This window comes from Berghia stephanieae, chromosome 1 (assembly GCF_034508935.2).
Source record: "Berghia stephanieae isolate SIO BIC M18660-M18661 chromosome 1, UCSD_Bste_1.3, whole genome shotgun sequence".
In the NCBI taxonomy this organism is placed as follows: Eukaryota; Metazoa; Mollusca; class Gastropoda; order Nudibranchia; family Aeolidiidae; genus Berghia; species Berghia stephanieae.
In genome coordinates this window covers 126,637,323-126,658,360 of record NC_088360.1, presented here as the reverse complement: position 1 = coordinate 126,658,360, position 21,038 = coordinate 126,637,323, and the positions used below count along the sequence as shown (strand labels likewise).

The window sequence follows — 21,038 nt, the reverse complement described above, 5'->3', positions numbered from 1 at the left end:
AAAGCAATTACTTTTTTACAAAACCCGACTAAACCTGGCAATATCCGACAAAGTTATTGAAGTAGGCAACAGTGGGAGTGATCCTGAGAATCAGGTAAGTGTACACTTGTGGGAATTGAACCTGGGACTCTGGATTTTGTAAAAAAGCAATACCAAGGGGGAGGGGAATTACTTTTTTACAAAACCCGCCAAAAGCCGACAAAGTTATGGGAAGCAGGCAGCAGTGGGGAGTGAATCTGGGATTTGGACACCGATGAGGATTGAACCCGGGACTGCGAGAGGCTGATACCAGTGGACAGTGAGCTCAGAATTTACTTTTATTTCGAAACCTACCGAAATTGTCAAAAGTTATGGGAAGTGGGCACCATTGGGCAATGAACCGGGACTCAGGGAAGTGCACACCGGTTGGGAGTGGACCTGAGACTGTGAAAAGAGGAAATCAGTGGAAATGAACCTGGGACTATGGAAGATGGATACCAGTGGGAAATGAAGCCGAACTATGGGAGTTGGGTACCAGACGAGAATGAAGCAATTACTTTTTTACGAAACCCGCCAAAACCCGCCGAAAAACCATAGTCTCGGGTTCACTCCCCCACTGTTACTTTCTTCCATAACTTTGTCAGATATTGGCGGGTTTCGTAAAAAAGTAATTGCTTTTTTTTAAAAACGAAACCCAGTCCCAGGTTCACTCCCCAATGGTGTACACTTCCCTGAGTCCCAGGTTCACTCCCCACTGCTGCCTACTTCCCATAACTTTGTCGGGTTTCGGCAGGTTTCGTAAAAAAAGAAACATCCATAAAAATACCACGTGTATTCAGTAAATAGATGTCAATTGTAGTCTAATATTCAGTATCTATTTAAATTATTATTATTATTATTATTATTATTATTATTATTATTATTATTATTATTATTATTATTATTATTATTATTATTATTATTATCATCATCATTATTATCATTATTATTATTATTATATTATTATTATTATTATTATTATTTATTATTATTATTATTTTTATTATTATTATTATTATTATTATTATTATTATTATTATTGTCATGTAAATTTCAATATAATACGGCAAGTAATTCTCGGAAGTACATCGCTCAATTAAAAATGAATTTATAATGAATCGGGTTTGTCTTAGATGACAAAACAAACAAACAAACATCAACAACAAGGAGAACAACAACAACAGAAAAAAGCAAGATTTTAAAAAGTAATAAACAATAGAAGAGCACAATAATGAAAAACAACAACGCGATGATAACACATAAAAGATATTCGTAATAAATCGATAACTGATTAAATTACTCCAACTACTTGATTAAAAAAAAAATCATAACCATAATCATAATAATGACGATGATGACGATTACAACAACAACGATAATAATAATAGTAAGTAATAATAATAATAATAATAATAATAATAATAATAATAATAATAATAATAATAATAATAATAATAATAATAATAATAATAATAATAATAATAATAATAATAAAAGAACAATAGTATATTATCAACATTAAAGTAATTTCAAGCAAATAAAATTATTAAAACAAAAGTTTTAAAAATATAAATAGACAGAAGGAATTTTTAAAAAATATGGGGAAAAAAAAAAGTTACCCTTACAGGGATTTGAACTCTCGAACCTTAAGCTCAGAGTCAAACAGCTTATATCCACCATGCCATGGTGTCACTGAACTTTTAGAGACATTTAATCATGTCTATTCAGACATTAAAAAATGTATTTGACTGCCTCTCTTATTTTGATATTTTGAACTATGTTAATTGCACGATAGCAGAAATTTAAAAATTTCGATCAAAATATTTTTACAACTTTGAATCGGGCTGTCAGTTACTGCACGTGTTCAATCTGGAAGTAGGTCAGCAGTTCAACCGAGATTGTCGTACTTTTCACTCTCTATATAAAAAAGAGTTCCTTATGGATACTGAATAGTGGCAAAGCACTATTCAGTATCTGATACTGAATAACCACTTCCAAAATATACAACGTTTCGGCCTTTGTTTCATATTATGAGCCACTTTCACTCCATATCGTTGTGTTATTAACTTTTATTTAACTTGTATTGTTTGATAAGGCATGTGTTGAAGTAATGAAGTTTGTTTTTGTTTTACAATTGCAATTGGGACCAGTCGACAGTCTGTGTGAAAAGACACGGGGCACAGACAGTTGGGACCATAATGAACTTAATAGCCAGATTGTTTATTTTATTTGTTTACATTACAATGACACTCTTTGTTGACATTCAATATTTCTTTTATCTACTTAAAATGTTTGAGTTAACAATGCTTATTCCTGGCCATGGGCAAAATTCTTTGAACATTATGGATTTCCCGAGGGGAATTCCTTAGGCCGGTCGTATGTATAATTAAGTAAATGTTTCCTCTGCGCATGCGTTAGACAATCCCATTAAAGTGTGTCGGGTCCAATGCGCATGTGTTGAGGAAATCACCCTGAGCTGACTGACTGAGCTGGAGAAGAAAATCATTTTCTGTGAGATAGATGGGTGCTCATGGCGGCTTCGAAAAGGCACTGCCCCTCTCGCTCTAGCAATTGCAGGGCCGAAAATGGGTCTGGGGCATCAAGTAGGAAACAATTAAAACAACCAGATAGTTTACTGGATATAAGTGCTAAAGTTGTAGCTGAAAATATTCCATTTCAAAGGATAGAACAACAATATGACCGGATACCTGAGCCAGTTCAAAGCAAGATCGTCTTTTGGTCTTTCCCCCGAAATGAAAGGGATATTTACATGTATTCGTCCTACGCAAATTATGCAAAGGAACATTCGGAAAATCAAAAGCTTCCATTTCATCAAGGTGTTCGACTGCTTGAGAACGGAGCGGTTGCTCATGTTTTACAAATTGGTGAGTATCTTTCACTAACTTTTTCGAGGTTACTTTCGATCCAACTCTACCTAGAGCGAGGACAGATCATTGTCTGCTATTTTCTGTCCTCAACCTATCACCAGTACACGACAAATCCTTCTTTCCTTTACTATCATCATAATTCGAATTGTATTGGCCTTTATGGCATATGCTATATGCACGATACACTAATTCTAATGTTTTGTCTGTATACACTTGTATAAAGGTATGCGAAATGTTTTTGTTTGATATATAAAAAAAAAAAAAAAAGCCTTTATCTTGCGTACCACCATAACGTTTCTGGGCATTACACGAAGTCGCAGTTCTTCTAGGTGTTATATATCTAGCTTTGGTTTTATTCAACGATATTTCAATTTCAGCTACAGATTTCTGTGTTGACACTAAGGGCTTTTAAAATCGATGTCCAACTCTAAGTGAAACATTTAATTTGAATGTATTGCATTTCCTTTTTCCCATTCGTCGAATATCATATGCCGTGGTATCGTTTATTAGACTTTGTCTTTTTTTTTTTTAATTTGTTTTTCACTAGCCATTCTGTATTGGCATTTGATATGCCTATAACTGTTAGTGTTGTCATTATTATATTGACATTGACATATTTCTGATAATATATTTCTCCAATCATCTGCTATATTTATATGATTTTCGCCAAACAACTTCACCTGGATCCTTGATGATGAAATTTTAATTATTATTCTCGCAGAATTGTACAGTATACATCAGGTGAACTAAACTATTTGAAAATTACCACATATAATCACCAACTGTTTGAAACAATGTCTTGATAACTATAACTATGACCTATTGGGAACAGGTGTAACCAATGCCGGTTATCATTTAGATAGAGCAGCTTTATATTATAGAATATTTTCACTCAGATTCCAAAACACTGTAAATGGACATAGAGAATATTATTATGGGAATACAAAATGAACATCTGGTTATTTGCTGCTTTCCAAAAGATTTTTTTTAAAGGAAATATTTTGCAAATGTAAATTTGTGATACATGTCTGTGTCTCTTGGTTGGTAGATTGTTGTCTTTATGCTTGGTGATTCCTTATTTCCTCTGTGTGTCTGCTTATGTGCATGGACAGCTAAAATTAACTCTTTTGTGTCTAATCTACAGCCACAACAGTCAGGAGAATGAGTGAGCGAGTAAGCTTGTTTGGCTTGTGTCATTTTACTTTTCAATTGTAAAGGGTATCTAAGTATTTATGTTCGAAAACGCCCTTCCGAACAATTATTTTTAGATATCATGCAATATCCACTAAACGTGCTCAAAGCACTTTACAGGGGGTCCCAATTGGTCGATATTTGTAGGTTGGGAATATAATCATTAAGTTGCCTTTTACTCCCCAAACAGACCATGTTAGAATCATCTTCAGTTAAACTCTTAAATACAAAGCACTGCTTATAGTCAAGTATTTATCTACATCTGTGACTAGTGAGATGCTATGTGTGAGGAGTGTCTTACCCAAAACCATAATGACAAGATTAAAGTTTGCTGTCATTGTCCAATTGGGCAGAGAAGTTGTGACATTACACTTTCTACTCTTGTGGTTCCAAACTACTTGTGGAAGTGTGTATGTAACCACTCTAAGAGCTAATAATGAAATGTTGATGTGACTTGACTTACTCGACTTCTTGCCAATCGCATCCTAATCTTTGGACTGGGACGCTTTGAAGCTTATCTGATTTGTTTAGTGAGTTCTTTCCACTGATGATGGTCTGCTGCGATGGATCTCGGGTATTCTAAATCCTTTGCGTATCTCAGTTCTTGTGTGTCATCGAGGCTCTTGAGGTCTCTATTTATCGTAGTGTTTATGCTTGTTGTGGGTCTGCTTTTGTGTTTGTTCTGTCTGCTTGGTGTAAAGAGTTGCCTTATTTGCTAAAATATTTCTGTCTCTCCTTAAAATGTCCAAATAGTCTCATCTTATTTTCAAAATTTGAATAGATAGCGAAGAAACACCACGATCAATTCAATGGTTATATATTGAATCATGAAGTGGCAGTTATAACTATTTTAGTAGCAGGATGTATAGGTAGATTCTTAGGATTATAGTATGTAATAGACTGAAGATGGATGATCTTTATTGACGACCAGCATATATTTAGACTAGAAATTAAGATGTCATCACTTTAAAACCAGAAGATCAATTACACAAGGTGGTTTTACACTTCCAATGAGATTGGAACCATTTTTTTGACATCACACTTATGTTCCCTATTATTACTGATCATGCTCAATATGTTGCTTGAATTTGGGTGAAAAGGACAAATGTGTTAAGATGTCCAAAAGCTAAATCTGATGAATGGAAGGGAACTGAACTATATCTGAAAACCTTTCTCGTTATAATTTGAACTCTCAATCAGCAAAAGAACAGAACTACCATAAAAATCATACAACTGACTAGGCCCCAATTCTAGCAAAACAGAAATGCCTACATGCTAAACAACAGCTACAATGCACAACTACACATTCCTAAAAATCTACTGGTTCAAGATAAACACTATTGAACCTTTTCCTTTCCAATTGTAGGAAAATCATCACATTTATTAGAATACAACGAACACTTTTTATTCAGATTTGTTTTGAACATCACAAGATTTGAAGAAGAATCTTTGCTATATTTTTGGAACCAATTGCTAGTTTGTAAGGCTTGTATTGCGGCACAAAATAATAATTATAATATATTTATAACTAAACTCTTCACTGGTAAAGTACTATGCAAGCGCTTTTCAATTATTCAACTAATAATACATATAATAATACCTAAAACTGAACAGCTAGATGGTTTATGAGGGGAAAAAAATCATCTCTCATAAAAATGCATGACAACAGTGTTTCATTGATCAAAAAACATATTTCTATAAGTGTCTGAGCATCTGATTGAAAGTGCACCCCAAGCCAGGATTTTCTATCGTCCTTTATGTACAAGAGTACTCAATCTAGATAGCAAATTTTATTCCACAACATACTACACGAGAAATGGTCAATGCTTTCTTGTTTTAGATTTGGTGGAAAAACAAATAAACGAACCTATGGGAAATTGAATCAGATTCTCCAGTAAATGACTATATTAAGCAGAAAACTGAACCACAACCACTATGGTACTCGCAGTCAACTGAATAGTTTATAGAACAATAATATTTTGACCTTTTCATTAAACCATTGTTTAATTGGACTATATTGATTAAAAAACTAACACACAAACAGACAAAAATCCCTGAAAAAATATAATTTATAATTAATAACTTAAATTAAAGAAAGTTCTTGTGTTATTCAAGAAAAAATCTTGGCCGTAAAACATGCCATATGTAAATTAAAATAATAATTTAGACACCCCATTTGGAATCATTGAAGAAAAGGAGAGAGAAGTATAATCTAACTGTATTCTACAAAGGGCAGACAAACCAGGTCAGGTTGCAATTACTAATTACAGGGCCTCCAACCAAACAAGAGGAACCCTGGCAAATTTATGGTGCCACAATCAAGAGTGGACTGCCATCCCTCCACTATAAAACTGTGGAACAACTTGATAGCTCCTGGGAAAACAATTGTGAATGCTGAGCTGATGAGTCTTCCACGAGGAAGTTTCCGCTTGAAGAGGAAGAAGAAGTTTGGGAGGATGGGATGCGGTGATATATATGGTGTCATCGCAAATTGATTTTGCTCTATTAAAAACGATATGTTTTTAAAATATAGGACATCCATCATATCTAAATTATTTTATACACTTTTGGAATATAGTCAGTAATATTATATTATCAATCTTATAAACTTTATATACAGAAGAAGTTAAGACCTAATACAACTTCAGATTTCCTTCTCTTCTCCTTTCCCGGAAAGTTATACATCTAATTTGATCATTATGCAGATCAACAACAACAAAAAATCTAACTTGCGGCTTTGGGGTCGTGTGGTATGAGTATGACACTCGCTTTTGGATCAGAAGGTCCTGGGTTAGACCCTCGTTCGACGCATAATCGAGTCCTTGGAAAAGACTCTTTACTCACATTCTCTCACCGTACTCAGGTGTAAAATGAGTACCTGGTCGTTAACAGCATTGTCTCTGTCCGAAAAATTGTAATATTGACCAACAGCCATCATTTCTCGTTCTACATGTCTTGGGAAAGGAATCGTTCGTTAACTTGCCAATGAAGCATTATGGAACTGTGAAAGGGGCAATCTATAAGTGTGAATAGTGTATGTGATATCTGTAATTCCAAGTAGTTTCTTCTTCCATGACCAAATGTCATTCTCTTAGTGTCCTAGGAAAATTTTTCCATGTTAAGCATTAGGATTTTCTTCAGCAGTGATGGCAACCTCACATTGTTACCTTGACTTTGAGGAAGATAATTAATAATTGTTATCTCTCTCATTATAGTGTTTGCATCCTGAAATATTAGCTTGTAATTCCACCGTGTGTTGCGTCAATTTGTCTTTGTGTTGTGCAAAGTCGAAGCTTCCTATCTTTAGATTTCATGCAGCCTCCCATCTCATCACCAGTTAAAAAAAATTATTTAAGAGCAATTTTGTCTGTCTTGGATAATGGATGGACTTCTGTCTAAAAACACCCAATGCTTTCAGGTCAAACAGAAGATAATATACCTTTATTAAAATGGAAGCAGCTCCTTTTCTTTCTGCTCTTTTGAGCCTGATTTTTTCGTAACAATAGGCAATGCCTTCTAAATCAGACGTAAAACTTTTCCATGGCTCTGAGTCGACCTGAAAGTGAAGTGTTAAAAATAATAAAAGCTTCTCTCCCCCCCCCCTCTCTCTCTCTCTCTCTCTCTCTCTCTCTCTCTCTCTCTCTCTCTCTCTCTCTCACACACACACACACACACACACACACACACACACAAACGCAGAAGTTAAACTTCTAAGTTAATTTTTGTTCTTAGATTGTTTAATTTTTACTGTTTAGTAGTAGTAGTATTATCATCATTTGTTCATATCTAGGAGACTATATTGGAGCATTATATATTAATGCACATAATATGTGGGTGTATGTGTGTGAACCAAATTGGCAGTGCGGTGCGCGTCAGCTTACTTACTATCAGAAGGAATTGTGTGCTAACGTATTACTCCAAACCATTTTGCATTGACATTTCCTTATGGTTGAAGAAAAGCATAGAGCAAACGCTCTCAAATCTAAATGTCAAGAGGTTGGTGTCAACGTAAAAAAATTCATTATTTTTTTCAATAAGCAATATTTGGCTTTTATATTTCCAGGCTCACGAGGGTTAGTGTTGGTAATCGTCGGGTTGTTCGCGCAAAACTTGATATCAGCAAACAATTTTTCACTCCCCTCCTATCTCCCTTTTTAAGGAAAATTGCTTTATCTATATTAGAGGAAATTCCTGAGGAGATAATACGTACTGCTGTTGTTTAACTGTGTGGTGTGGTATCTTTATTGAATTTACTTCCATCCTATGAAATTTTATTAGGCTTGCACATCTTGATTTTTTATTTTTTTTTATTTGAACGTCAATTGGCTATCTATATTATGAGTATTTTCTTGACAAGTGTTTTTCTTTTCCTTTTATGTATTCTTTATTTCATTGGCATTGTTATTATTATCATTATTGAAACGTTCGGAAGGGTCTTTTTTATTATTATATTTGTTGTCGTGTTTCGGATCCCATCCAGTATACTTTTTTCCTTTTAAAAAAAAAAATTGGCGAACAGAAGAAATGGCCGAAGGTAATATTACGTCCACATATCACTCAAATTAAGTCTACCACATTATTTATTGTATAAGAGATGGGAACGAGAAGGGAAGGGGGGGGGGGGGGGATTTTCATTTATGGCTTACAACCTTGTGCCAGCGCATAGGTCACCAGCACTGAACTGAACCTTTGTAGAAAGGAGAATACATTGCATTTTACTGAAGCCTACCAGCCGGTGGCCAATGGTCATCAACAGCTGTCACAGTCTCCTGCTGTCTTGTCAAGGATGAAATAAAAACTGCTTAGAAGAAAGAGGGGAAATGAAGAGAGAGAGAGAGAGAGAGAGAGAGAGAGAAAGAAAGGGTAAGCCTGGTGCTTATTCGGATTCTCTGCGTTATAAATAGGCTCTCAACCATTAAAATTTAGGTGTTTTGTTATTTTACAAAGCCAATTAAAATTATAATTCGTGGCTTCATCTTAGGCCCCATTCGTATCGTCTGCCGAGCAATTAAACCCTTAAAATTTCAAACCGCTGTACGAGTTCATTTTGTCAAATGAAAAAAAAAAATCTGTGTTGTTAAAGTGCATACTTTAATCAGGTGTATTTTTCTTGACAACGTATTATGTATATGATAATAAAATGTGATACTATGACATTTCTTGTGCTCTCAGACCGACAGTAATTAATGGTTCCATGAACGCACTCAGTGCTTTGCTATGCTAATCGCGGTGTGTAACAATTTATCAAAAGGCTTGTTTTCAAGTATGCAAGGCAGGGGCGATCAATGAAGCTAAGCTAAGACATCAGATTGGTATGTTATTGGTGTTTGTTTTACCCTCCACGTTCCGATCCGACCATTCCTTGTCTACTTACGTGTACATAATATTTAAATAAGAGCCCGTAGCATTGACACCTCCCCCCGACCCCCCCCCCCCCCCCCCCCCACACACACACACAGACACACACAAACATCTCTGTCCAAATCAATTTTAATACTTGCTTCATATTTAATTGTTTATACTGAATGTTGCCGGAAGAAAACTTTTTTTTCTTCACGTTTTGATTGTTTAGGAACATCAGTATAACTTGTTTGCTTAGCGTTGCCTCCTACTGTGGGTATACAAGTCAATCCTTTACGGGTCTCATACTTAAGAGGGAAAACATGCTGGGTTGTCTCGAATATCTAGGCAGTCTGGATCAACTGTGTTAGTGTTTGTAAGCTGTGTATTAGGCATGCAGTCGAATTGTGCATCCCCCCTCTTTGTCCTCATAAACAGGAGTTTACTTTTGTTTCACATTATGTATTTGTCTGCCTTATTGTAATATTGCCTTGGTATCCTGAATTAATTTGTTGGCTTAGTTTTGGCTGACTGAGCTCCATACATCCAGGCCAGTGACTGGATGAGGGACAATGGACGAAACATATTTTTTGAACCTCTTGTGGGTGTTCATGTATTAAGTACTTTTTGCAATTAACTCGGGTGTGTAAGATAATCTCACCGTGCACGTACAAAAAGGGGACCTGAACCGGATGAAATGGAAGTTAAATTGCATATATACTTGCTTCTGTGTAAATTGTAAAGCTCTCTCTCTCTCTCTCTCTCTCTCTCTCTCTCTCTCTCTCTCTCTCTCTCTCTCTCTCTCTCTCTCTCTCTCTCTCTCGTATTTGTTTGGGTTTTTTTAATCGCAAACTCCAAAGAGAAAGGGCATTTGAACAATATTACTATGATTTGGATGTTTAAAAATACATTTCCGGTATCCCGATAATCAAAAATTCAATAATTGAAATAAATTCGTCATTGATCGCATTATCTTTCATCTGCTGGTTGCATTATAATTAAAAGTTTCAATTATCAACTTCAAACCTGTTGCAAAGCTGCTTGCTGCGCGTGTGGCACATCACAGGTGGGGGACCGCAGGTCGCGTTTATTTTTTACGACGAATGCCTTTTTAACACCGCCCGTCACAGATTTTATTGATCTGTATACACGGTCCTTAGTGTTGCGTTATCACTTCATTGTACATTGTAAATGCGAATTATGTAAAAGTTTTCTTCTCTGTCTTTTGTATCTAATTAAAAATTTATCGTAGTTGAAAAATCGATTCGTATTGAAATTATGTGTACGTTACATAAATTACACAATACTCGGTACTAGTGCCGCGCTGAGGACCGGACCGAGGACCGGTCCCACGGTCTTTTAGCTGTGAACCGTGGTCTGGTCCCAAAGAGGAAGACCGCCGGCGGTCCTCACTTCTTATCACCTTTCAACGGTCTGGCGCCATACTACTTCCCCAGCGATTCGTTGCCTCGGTCCTTTGCCTATCTTCCACCAATCACCACCCATCCCACTTAATTAATCGCACCCACCCCCCTTTGCCATACACTAAACGACACAGACGACCATAGAGGCAGACGACCACCTCCCTCCACTCCGCAAACCGCCCTTTCGTGTGTGAGATGGGGGGAACAGGAGGCGCACGCCTTGGACGATTCCATTATACGGGGTAAATTTCAAAATTTACTACACCATAATGATCGCAATGACAATGATCTATGATGAAGGCATGACCCCTCTTCTCTAATGGGTTATTGTTTGAAATGTATGTGACTACTAAAGATGTGTGTGTGTGTGTGTGTGTGTGTGTGTGTGTGTGTCGAACCTAGCAAGTTGCAAGTCTGATTTTTTGTTTTCTTTTGTCCATCTCTTGTCGCCACTCCTTTCTATCGCATTGTTGTCATTTAAAATAATACAATAATATTAAAATTTCGTTTGGTGTTTTAACTAATCAAATAATATGAGTTTCATTAGTTTCTTCCTTCCAAAAAAACCAGTTATAACGTCTGTATTTTTAAAAGGTCCAATAGAATATTTGGGGACCCCGATTGCTCAGTTGATAGAGCACTCTCTTTATACGCAAAGGGCCAGAGATCGATCCCGGGTGCAGTCGAGTTTTTTTCTGAATCCCTGTCTACTCAGCAGTGAATGGGTAGCTGGGTTTGTTAGATCTGGCGAAAAGTCACCATCGACCCCACTTATTACTTATTACTTATTACCGCATCCACCCCCTCTTATTATAACTTCACGTCTCTCTCTTACTCTTCAATGCTCGCTGCCCTCTCATGTGTGTGTGTGGGGGGGGGGGGGGGGTAGGAGTTGCGTGTGTGTATAAACGCCACGAACAACTCGATCAACGCCTTGGGTGATTCCATTATCTCCGTTAATGGGGATAAATTTCAAATTTTATTCACGCTAAATTATCGAAGTAACAATGAAGTACTGTGATCAAATAAAGAAGGCATCACCCCTCTTCTCTAATTAGGTTACAATTTGAAATGAGTGTGACTACTCCGTGTGTTTTACTCCTGTAGACCACGGTTTTCATCGTGTAGCGGTCTTTAACGGTTCAAGAATGAACGATCCCATGGTCCCAAAGGTCAAAACGGTCTCTCAAGAATGTTCAATGTCGAAAAGGACCGCCGGTCCTAGGACCGGTCCTTGCGGTTTTCATTTCCCAGGGACCGTAGGACCGTGGTCCTTAAGCTTGCCAAGGACCGCCTCGCACTACTCGGTACTCTGGTACTTCCATGATTAAAATAATTAATTTAAACTGACACGGGCCAGTGTGTTATAGTTTAGTTGTTAGTACGTTGACTATATGGGTGTGCTCGATGGATAATATTCAAATTTGCTGACTTTTCTTCTTTTTTTTTTTTTTTTTCTTTTTCATTGGTTTTCTTTGTTGTTGTTTTTTGTTTTTTTTTTGTTTTTCAAGTTTGGTTTTTTTTTTGGTATTTATTTGTGTTGTTTGTTTTTAGGTCGTCTTTTTTTTTTTAATAGTGGGTTCGATAACAAAGAGGAAGAACTACGCCTGTCTACATTCAATTTTATGCAATGAGTTATGGAAAACATCCTGAGGTCCGATAAATTTCTAATGAACACGTGTTCTGCTTGCAAATCCTCGTGTTTAATGATAAACATGGAGAATAGATCATCCGCATTTTGTTTTTGTTCATCATTTTATAATATACTTTTTTTAAACAATGATAAACAGAATCCGAATCAGGATGATTCCCTGTTCTGAAATGAGATAAAGAGTTTTTGTCATAGACATGACTGTTATCTTTAGTGGAAAGGGAAACAGTCAAATGTTTAGTCCCTTTTCTTGAGAGATGATGTTTTTCTTTTGTTATGAATGTTTTGTTGGGTTTTTTTTTTTTTTTGTTTTTGTTTTGTTGGGTTGTGTTTTTGTTTTTGTTTTTACCGTCCAATCATTTTTTGTTTTTTGCTGCCGTTGAAGTGACCTAAAAGTGTCCTATTCGACGCATACCCCTTTAAAACATAAACGAATGGCGTTGGAGGGAGAGCACTTCTTTTGTTATTAGATCAATGATGTTGTCTCCAATGCAAAAGGTCACCCACACAACAACCTACTTCTGTCCACACCTTATTTTATGCGGCCCCCGGGTTATATTTCTACGTACTTTAGTGTTCACTAAAGCACCGGATAAAATGAGTTAGAATTATCGATGAGTTTCCACATCAAAGAGCAGCCAGTCAGCGAGCCAGTCTTGTAGTTGTTTTCGTCGAGCAGGGTTCCTTTCTAACAATCACTATAAAATTGAAATAGTTGTACACTCTTCTTCTTCTTCTTCTTCTTCTTCTTCTTCTTCTTCTTCTTCTTCTTCTTCTTCTTCTTCTTCTTCTTCTTCTTCTTCTTCTTCTTCTTCTTCTTCTTCTTCTTCTTCTTCTTCTTCTTCTTCTTCTTCCTCTTCTTCTTCTTCTTTCTTTCTTTCTTTCTTTCTTCTTTTTCTTCCAATTCATCACTTTTCAAACAGTTCTGGCACTGTCTCAGCTCAAAAGCTTACAGACTTACTTCACAGTACCTCATACCTACTTTAACCGTTACGCCCGAAGCGTAATTTTTGGTTCAATCGTTCGTCGATTGTTATTAACGCTTTCTTCATTGAATAATGATATAAGGAATCAGTGAGGGAGAAAAGAAATACATAATTAATACACATTCTGTCACTGTTACCTCTGGCAAGTTTGGCTATGGAATAATGAGCGACTTGGAGCCTATCCTAGTGTCGGATTGATTTAGTACTCGATCGGATACCCTCCTGTTCCTGAACTACTTACCAACATGTTAACTCTAAAGGTTGGTACCAGTACAACCAGCACCGCCACCGCCTCCACCTGCTACTTCTATCTCAGGATTGACTATTCTATTGACTAGATACCAGATACTTAACGCATTCCATCGTGCCAAGACCGGAAAATGTCAATCATATTCCTTTTCTTGCTGTCTCGTTGTGTGCATTAGATATCACAGTCACTCCGCTACTTTATACCTCTGTCAGTGTTTGCTTTACCGCTCCTGAATATCTTGGGAATTCTCTCTTTTAAATATAAATAAATCCAGCTTAAGGAAATTGTTTTGTTTTCAACTTTGTAATCGGAAAGCTAAATACGATTGATAAATAACATTGATGAGTTGCTCTCCGAGTTATGGTAGAAATTTTTGTTGACATGTGTTTGGCTTGGCAATCCTGTATTTTATTTTATTTATTTATATTTTTTTATTATATGTGATCGAAATGACGTTTGAAAGTTAAATAATATGTGTTCCATGCATTATGTTTGGATGATAACATTTGTTGTGATTTTTTGTTTCTTGTTAAATTACTCCTAGCTGGTGTCTTAGATGTGATTATAATGTGTAGTGGGACGAAGCCTTTGGATTGATAAATGCGAAGTTGATCGTAATTCGCATGTTGATAGATACGTTATGTTCAGGATAAGAAAAGAAATCCTACATTCTCGGTTGATGCACACACACACAGAGAGAGAGAGAGAGAGAGAGAGAGAGAGAGAGAGAGAGAGAGAGAGAGAGAGAGAGAGAGAGAGAGAGAGAGAAGGGTAGAAAATATTCTCAGTTGTGAATTGAACGCTCAGTTTAAACGGACATTGATGTTGTCCTTTTTTATTAGATTCATATTATTTACATTTTGGAAAAAAATAAATAAATAAAAACATTTAAGAAGAAAAAAACAAAAAAAATTCTGGTTTTCACCTGTCCACCAGTAGACGTCTATATATTTTTGTAAAATGTTGGTCAGTCATTTGATTGATTATTCATCGCTGACCAAAAGGTGCCGTATGACATGAATTATTTATAGATGTGACGTGCGTGTTTGTCAAGCTGTCCCCGTTTTATGACTGTATCGTGTCGTGTGAGTATGGAGTGGGAGGTGGATCCCAGGTACGAGTACCATAATTCCTAACACTGACAAAACGATTTAAAAAAAATTAAATTACATTTTGGTTAGGGAGCTTTTACGTCATATTTATTAAATGACCCCAAACTTGTCAAGTATTTTAAAACTTCGTTGAAGTGAAGTCTCGGGCTTTAAGAGTGTGTGACACGTTGGGGAATCGTTTTCATTGACCGCCGATATGGAAAGTAAACGTTTTCAGATTATAGCAAGAGAATAGCGTTTTGTTGATGCACAGCTAGCACCATCATATTCTTGCAAAAGAATAAAAGAATCATCTCTTTGAGTTGACCGTGTGCTCGCTGACTTGGAACGCCATAAACCAGCGTAAATCCCTGTCGTCGAGGGATATCATCCCGTGTGGACGTTGCAATGCCTGACAAAGCAGTTAGAAAAAATAGAAGGGGGAGAGAAAAAATCAGCTTTCCATCCAGAAAGGTCGGTTATTTAACAAAAATAAATGAATAGATAAATTCCTGGTTTATCCGGTACTATACTATGTGCACATTATACTTCTTGATTTTTCACTATCTTCATCCGCCTGGCTTGATGAAGTATGTTTTTCTTTTTGTCGGATTGTGAAAGCCAACGTGTACATATTATTTGCAGGTCTGGTAACCGAACTTAATTGTGGGTTGGCTTTAACATTGTTTTAATGGACGTTATTTTGCGTTGGTTTGAGAGTATTTCCATGACAACAATGGGCCCTTAACAATATTAATCTCTTCCTCTTTACATTTCCTTGAAGTCGTGCATTTGTTCTCCGTTTCCTTTCTTGTCTCTAATTCCAATCTGGTATAATCACCGCTTGACCCATCTTTCATAAACCAAGTTTGCTAGTTAGTTAGCTTACACGGTGTGGCACACATGTACATAAGAAAGCCAAATATAGACATATGTATATAGAGTGAATTTGCACGATTTAACAGCTATTTAAAGTTCTCCAAGGACTTCCCTCTGTATGCCATCATATGGAATCAAGGTTAACCAGTTAATAGCCTTATTTTGGAAAAACATGTATTTAAAAATTAAGCCAGAAAACCCTTCCTTCAAATATCGATCGATTCGAATGACCCTCAACTTGGTAAAAAACTTTCAAACCTGGGAGTTCAGAATTTTAAATACATGTTTTTTTCCAAAGTACAGCGGTTAAGTGGTTAAATAACATCCAATACGAATTACTTCCGAGTTCCGAAGTGTACTATTGGAATGGTTTGACGCTTACTGTAGCTTGAGCTTGTTACAAGAAAAGATAGGGTACAGTTACAAATTTAATTAAATTGCAATATTTCCTTCTCGTAGTATACATTATTGTACTTGTTCATTGCTTTTGTCTCGCGACAAGGGACAATATTATCATACCGTAAGGTCGTACACACACGTTTTTTTCTTGTTTACCCGAAGAAGGCCAAAGGCCGAAACGTCGTTTACTTTGATTTGCATCTTTTATAAGTCATTTTTACTCCCTTTATTTCACTACATTTTATTAGGCACCTCTAGATTTCGGTCGTACTTTCTCTTGTCTTCAGTCTAGGGGTTCTCGTGTTACAAAACGAAACCATAGAGTGCCTAAAGGGATGCCAACATGCCTTAGTCGCCCGGTTGGAATGGGGAGTGTTCATTCTCCTGTTCCACCGTGATAATCATTCTACCTGACCAAGTGGCGACTCAAAGGGATTTATGGCTTGTTTCAAAGGCATTGAAAGGCCGTTATAATGCCCCCTCCTCCTCATCCCCCTCCTCTTATTAGTCAGTGTCCGATCTGTCAAGTCTATCCACCTACCCAGTCGTGTAAAATAGAATTCCTGTTAAATGATTTTTCCCCATTCTCTGTTTGAAATTTAAGTGTGAGATCCAGACACGGAAATGTTGGCCTCATGGAGTTTTAATGCCTTTGTAAGAATGGAGAAAATGTAGAATAATGCTGCTATTGTTCCTTGGTTGAAATATGCCACCAGCCATTAACGATTTTTAACTTTAAAATGATGCAGATGGGTAGTGAATTGTCTTTTGTTGTCTGTATTCACTGCCATTGCTCTGAACTGAATTGTACTGTACTGAAAAGGAAAGCTTTGTGGGTATGAAAAAAGGAGCTTTTATATAGCGCAGTATCCACAAAACATGCTCAGATCGCTTTACAAGGGGGCCCGAACCAATAGCAACATTTAACATGATGGACGAGACATGACGCCTGTTTGGCGGCATGTATTACATTTTTTTTTCCAACAGAGACAACACTTTAAGCAACCAGGTACTCGTTTTACACGTGAGCACGATGAGAATATGTGGAGCCTTTTCCAAAAACTCAACTATGTGCGAGCGGATTTCGAACCCTGGACCTTCCGATTTGAAGGCGAGTGTCATACAACAAGACCACGACATAGCCGCACGGAGGAAGCATTGAAGAAATACGACCTGCTGATTGTGAGTAAAATCAAGCCAACAGAGTCCTACCAGCAGCTCGAAGTTACAATGGCATATTATTTCCAAGAGTCATGTATAAGATTACTATCTTATCTAATGAAATCTGTTTTTTTTTTAGTTGTCCTTCAGAGCCGACGCTGCACTCATAGCTGATACCGGTCTCTTTGTGAATTGAATGGTTTTAGTTTGTATTTTGTTTGTTTGTTTTTCTCTCTCTTTTTTTCTTTCATTTCTTGTGTTTTTGGTTTTGTGAATTATTGGGGGGGGGGGGGGGGGGTATTGTTGTTATTTATTCGCGAATTAGGTGCAAATGTATCTCTACACGATATGATATAATTATCCTCTCCTTCCTCCAATCCATGCATTATCTTTTTATTTTGTTTTAAAATTAAATACATTTGATTCTTTTCGTGTAGTGTTGATGCGGTCGGTTTCATGCAAGGGGGCTCTTCTGCATTATTAAAAAGTTTCCAAAGAGTTACTTGGACGCCATTTTAATAAAATCAGAATACCTTGTCTAAAAGTGTGTTCGTTTTTTGTTTTTCTTTGTTCGTTGTTGTTTTGTTCGAGAATGTTTGTTGTTTTGTTTGCTTGTTTGTTTTTGTTTGTTTTAAGATCAGAGGGTTCAGCATTAAACACTTATTATTACGAAACTTGGCTTGTATCTATTAAAAAAAAATTGGCATAATTATTGGATAGCCCAGTTGTCCTAATTCCGTCCATATAATATAATATGAGTGACCGAAGGTCAACGAACATGGTTAAAGACTGAGAACAACAACAACGAAGTAATCGATTCTTTTGTCAATTAACGGTGCACGTGACATTGTTTTCTACCTCATTCTGTTCTTTATTGCTCCATACCACATACTCTTTCTTTCTTTTCTCTAACATAACACAAGTGGTAGTATTCACGCATCGGTGTATTGATTCGGCATCCGCAGGGGTGGTGGCGAGCTCTCGAACACAGAGCCCTGCTAGCTGCCATCTGCAATAATCAGGCAGGATTCCTGCTTTATCTCTCCTTGCCAGTCCTTTGTTTTGTCTTGTCTCATTGTTATGGAACTTGGAACGGGACGCTCGTTCCGTCGGTTGTCTCGAGTCTGTGGAATGATACATCTGTTGTTGGCTGGGTGCTGGAATCGTGACATTCCCCTGCTCTTAAATTACAGCAGATAAGGCTGAAGTGGATGCCAATGTTCTTGGCTGTTGTATAGTCATAATAATAATAATAATATTCGATATAATTTAACCTTAAGTGGAGTGCTAGATAGATAGGAACAAAAAGGTATTCGTTGTTTTCGACATGCTGTTTGTTGAACTCATGGCATGTAAACATACCGCCTTCCCTCCTCCGACAGAAAGGAATGATGTATATTATATTTAATATATTGGGGGGAGGGTGGGGGAGGGGTAGGTTGGAGGAGGAATGATAACATTTTGTAGGGGCTTTAGGGTCATATGTTGTCATTGTTTATGTTGTGTATGTGTGTGTACGATTGTAAATCAGTGTTAAATATTGTCTCACCCATTGCTGATCATTTCTCCGATTTTATCGCTTTTTTCATTTCGGCTTTAAAGCACGCCCTCAATACGTTTGCTATCTGGTAGAGTGATAAAAAAAAAGTGTATCGAGATATATACACATTGGAATATAATATGGCTTTCCTATGTTTCAAATAATAAATAAATACATACGTTTGCGAAATTAGGGGTTGACATTTGTTAGGTTGGCAACTCTGTATAATATGTAGCTCACACAATGTCGTCTGACTGTGTCCTTTGCCTTCCGTGTGTTTTACGCCCTCTGGTTAGAGGAGCGATAAGATTGAGATGGATGTCCAAAGGGCTTTGACTTGCCTCCATAATTTGTGTGGCTTTGTGATTGTGGGAATTGTCTGCCCTTTATCGATCGATGGAGGTGAATTATCGAACCCCCGGGAGTAGATGAATGGCCAGGGCTTGATAATGACAAACTTGTTTTCAACAATAACCAAAGATTTAATGTTGGAATTCAGTTACGTGTCGAGTATTCTCAGCTCTCCCCGGCTGTTATTACGCCATGACTCCATATTAACCCTTTAATATCGAACTTGTATTTCTTTTCAAATCACCAATTATCCGGTTTTGACTATAGATCTAATCGTTTTCACCAACTGGTGGGGTAAAAGCGCTGCGAATTGATCTTCAATATAATGAACACAGTAATATGTGGTAGATTTGGGTTGAAATCGACACCCCCCCCCCCCCCCCTATTTGAGATTGTTACAATTCTGTTACATATCGATTTATCCCAGTCGTCTTTGGTTTTATAATCGCGGGATAATTTTAATTCAAGATTATTTTTTAAAAGTTTAAGGAGTTGTCACTGCGTGCTTCCAGGTTTTCATTATATAACCGGGACAGGAAACAGTATATTCTTCAGTCCATAGTTTTTCCTTTGGTCATCTCATCGTGCTACAAACTGCAATTTTTTAATATTTTTTTTTTGGGGGGGGGGGTGAATTTTATTATTATTATTATTTTATTTTACATTTTTCATTATCAGCCAGCCTCTGCGCCTAAAGCTCTCTAGACGTCTATTTCATTTGAAAGCGCCGCTCAATGTGTTACAAGATACGCCCTCTGGTTATAGAAGCGATAAAGTTGAGATTGATGTGTGGGTGGGTGGATGGTGTCCAGAGGCTTTGGCTTGCCACTCTGTTATAATAATGAGTTGCATTGTGACTTTGTGAAAACTATCTCCCTTTTCATCGATTTGTAGAGGCGTGTTATCGAACCTCTGAGACGAGATGAACGACCGAACTTTGGTAACCACAGGCTGCTTTTTACTAACTAGAACATTACTCCCCTAACATGTCAGATTGGTCGATTTCATGTTTACATTGTGTTTTACAAGGGCCATCAAACTTATGTACGTTGTATGCAATTTAAATATTGCTGTTATTATTATTATTTTAATAATAAATGGCATTTATGTAGAGCTTTACCCCGTTGTCACAGGCTCTAAGCGCTTTACAGTGATATAAAACAAAACATATTACAGTAAGACAAGTTATTATTATTATTATTATTATTATTATTATTATTATTATTATTATTATTATTATTATTATTATTATTATTATTATTATTATTATTATTATTTTGAATGCATATTACTTCACCTACTCTCTCCTCTTCGAATTTTCGTGACATTGAATAGATCAATATAAAATTTGTCGTATAAAATTTGCACTTTATAATAGGCTTGTTGCTTATTTTCTTCATTATGTATTAAGTGAAATGGAAGCTTCAATTTTTTTAAAAACGAAGACAGATAATTTGGACGTTTCGGGTTTCCCCTTTATCGGAAAAAAACACGATGCATGAAAAACTGAGGACGAATGAGAGATGTGAGAATGGCGTAGTTAAGCTGAATTAAAGCTTCCATTTCATTTCCTATTGTAATTTTTTTCTTTGAGCTTCATTTTCATTAATCATTTTATGTATACGACTTTTTAACTAAAAGGAGAAACGAACTTCAATAAAATGGCCATGGTTTTGCGATCAGATAAAAATTGAGCATAGTTATCGTTATATCAGACATGCGTTAAGATCGTTAACAACTTCTCAGCAACAGGATATCATAAGGCTGGTCGCTTGCATCAAAGCAGCTGTTATCAATAATGTATTCGAATTGGAAGGCAACAAATAAACACACTCATAAATCACCCACTTAAAGTCAATCTATAATCCT

General features: G+C 36.6%; 1 protein-coding gene across 1 annotated transcript in view; it reads left to right on the top strand.

The window, feature by feature from the left end:
- The first annotated feature begins 2,508 nt into the window (after nucleotides 1–2,508).
- The window catches only part of LOC144963068 (zinc finger SWIM domain-containing protein 5-like), a 53,618-nt gene continuing 35,088 nt past the window's right edge, over nucleotides 2,509–21,038 (top strand). The window contains exon 1 of the mRNA XM_078896700.1: nucleotides 2,509–2,903. Within this exon, the coding sequence (XP_078752826.1) occupies nucleotides 2,549–2,903 (355 nt within the window). The 5' untranslated portion in view covers nucleotides 2,509–2,548. The remainder of the gene's footprint in view (nucleotides 2,904–21,038) is intronic.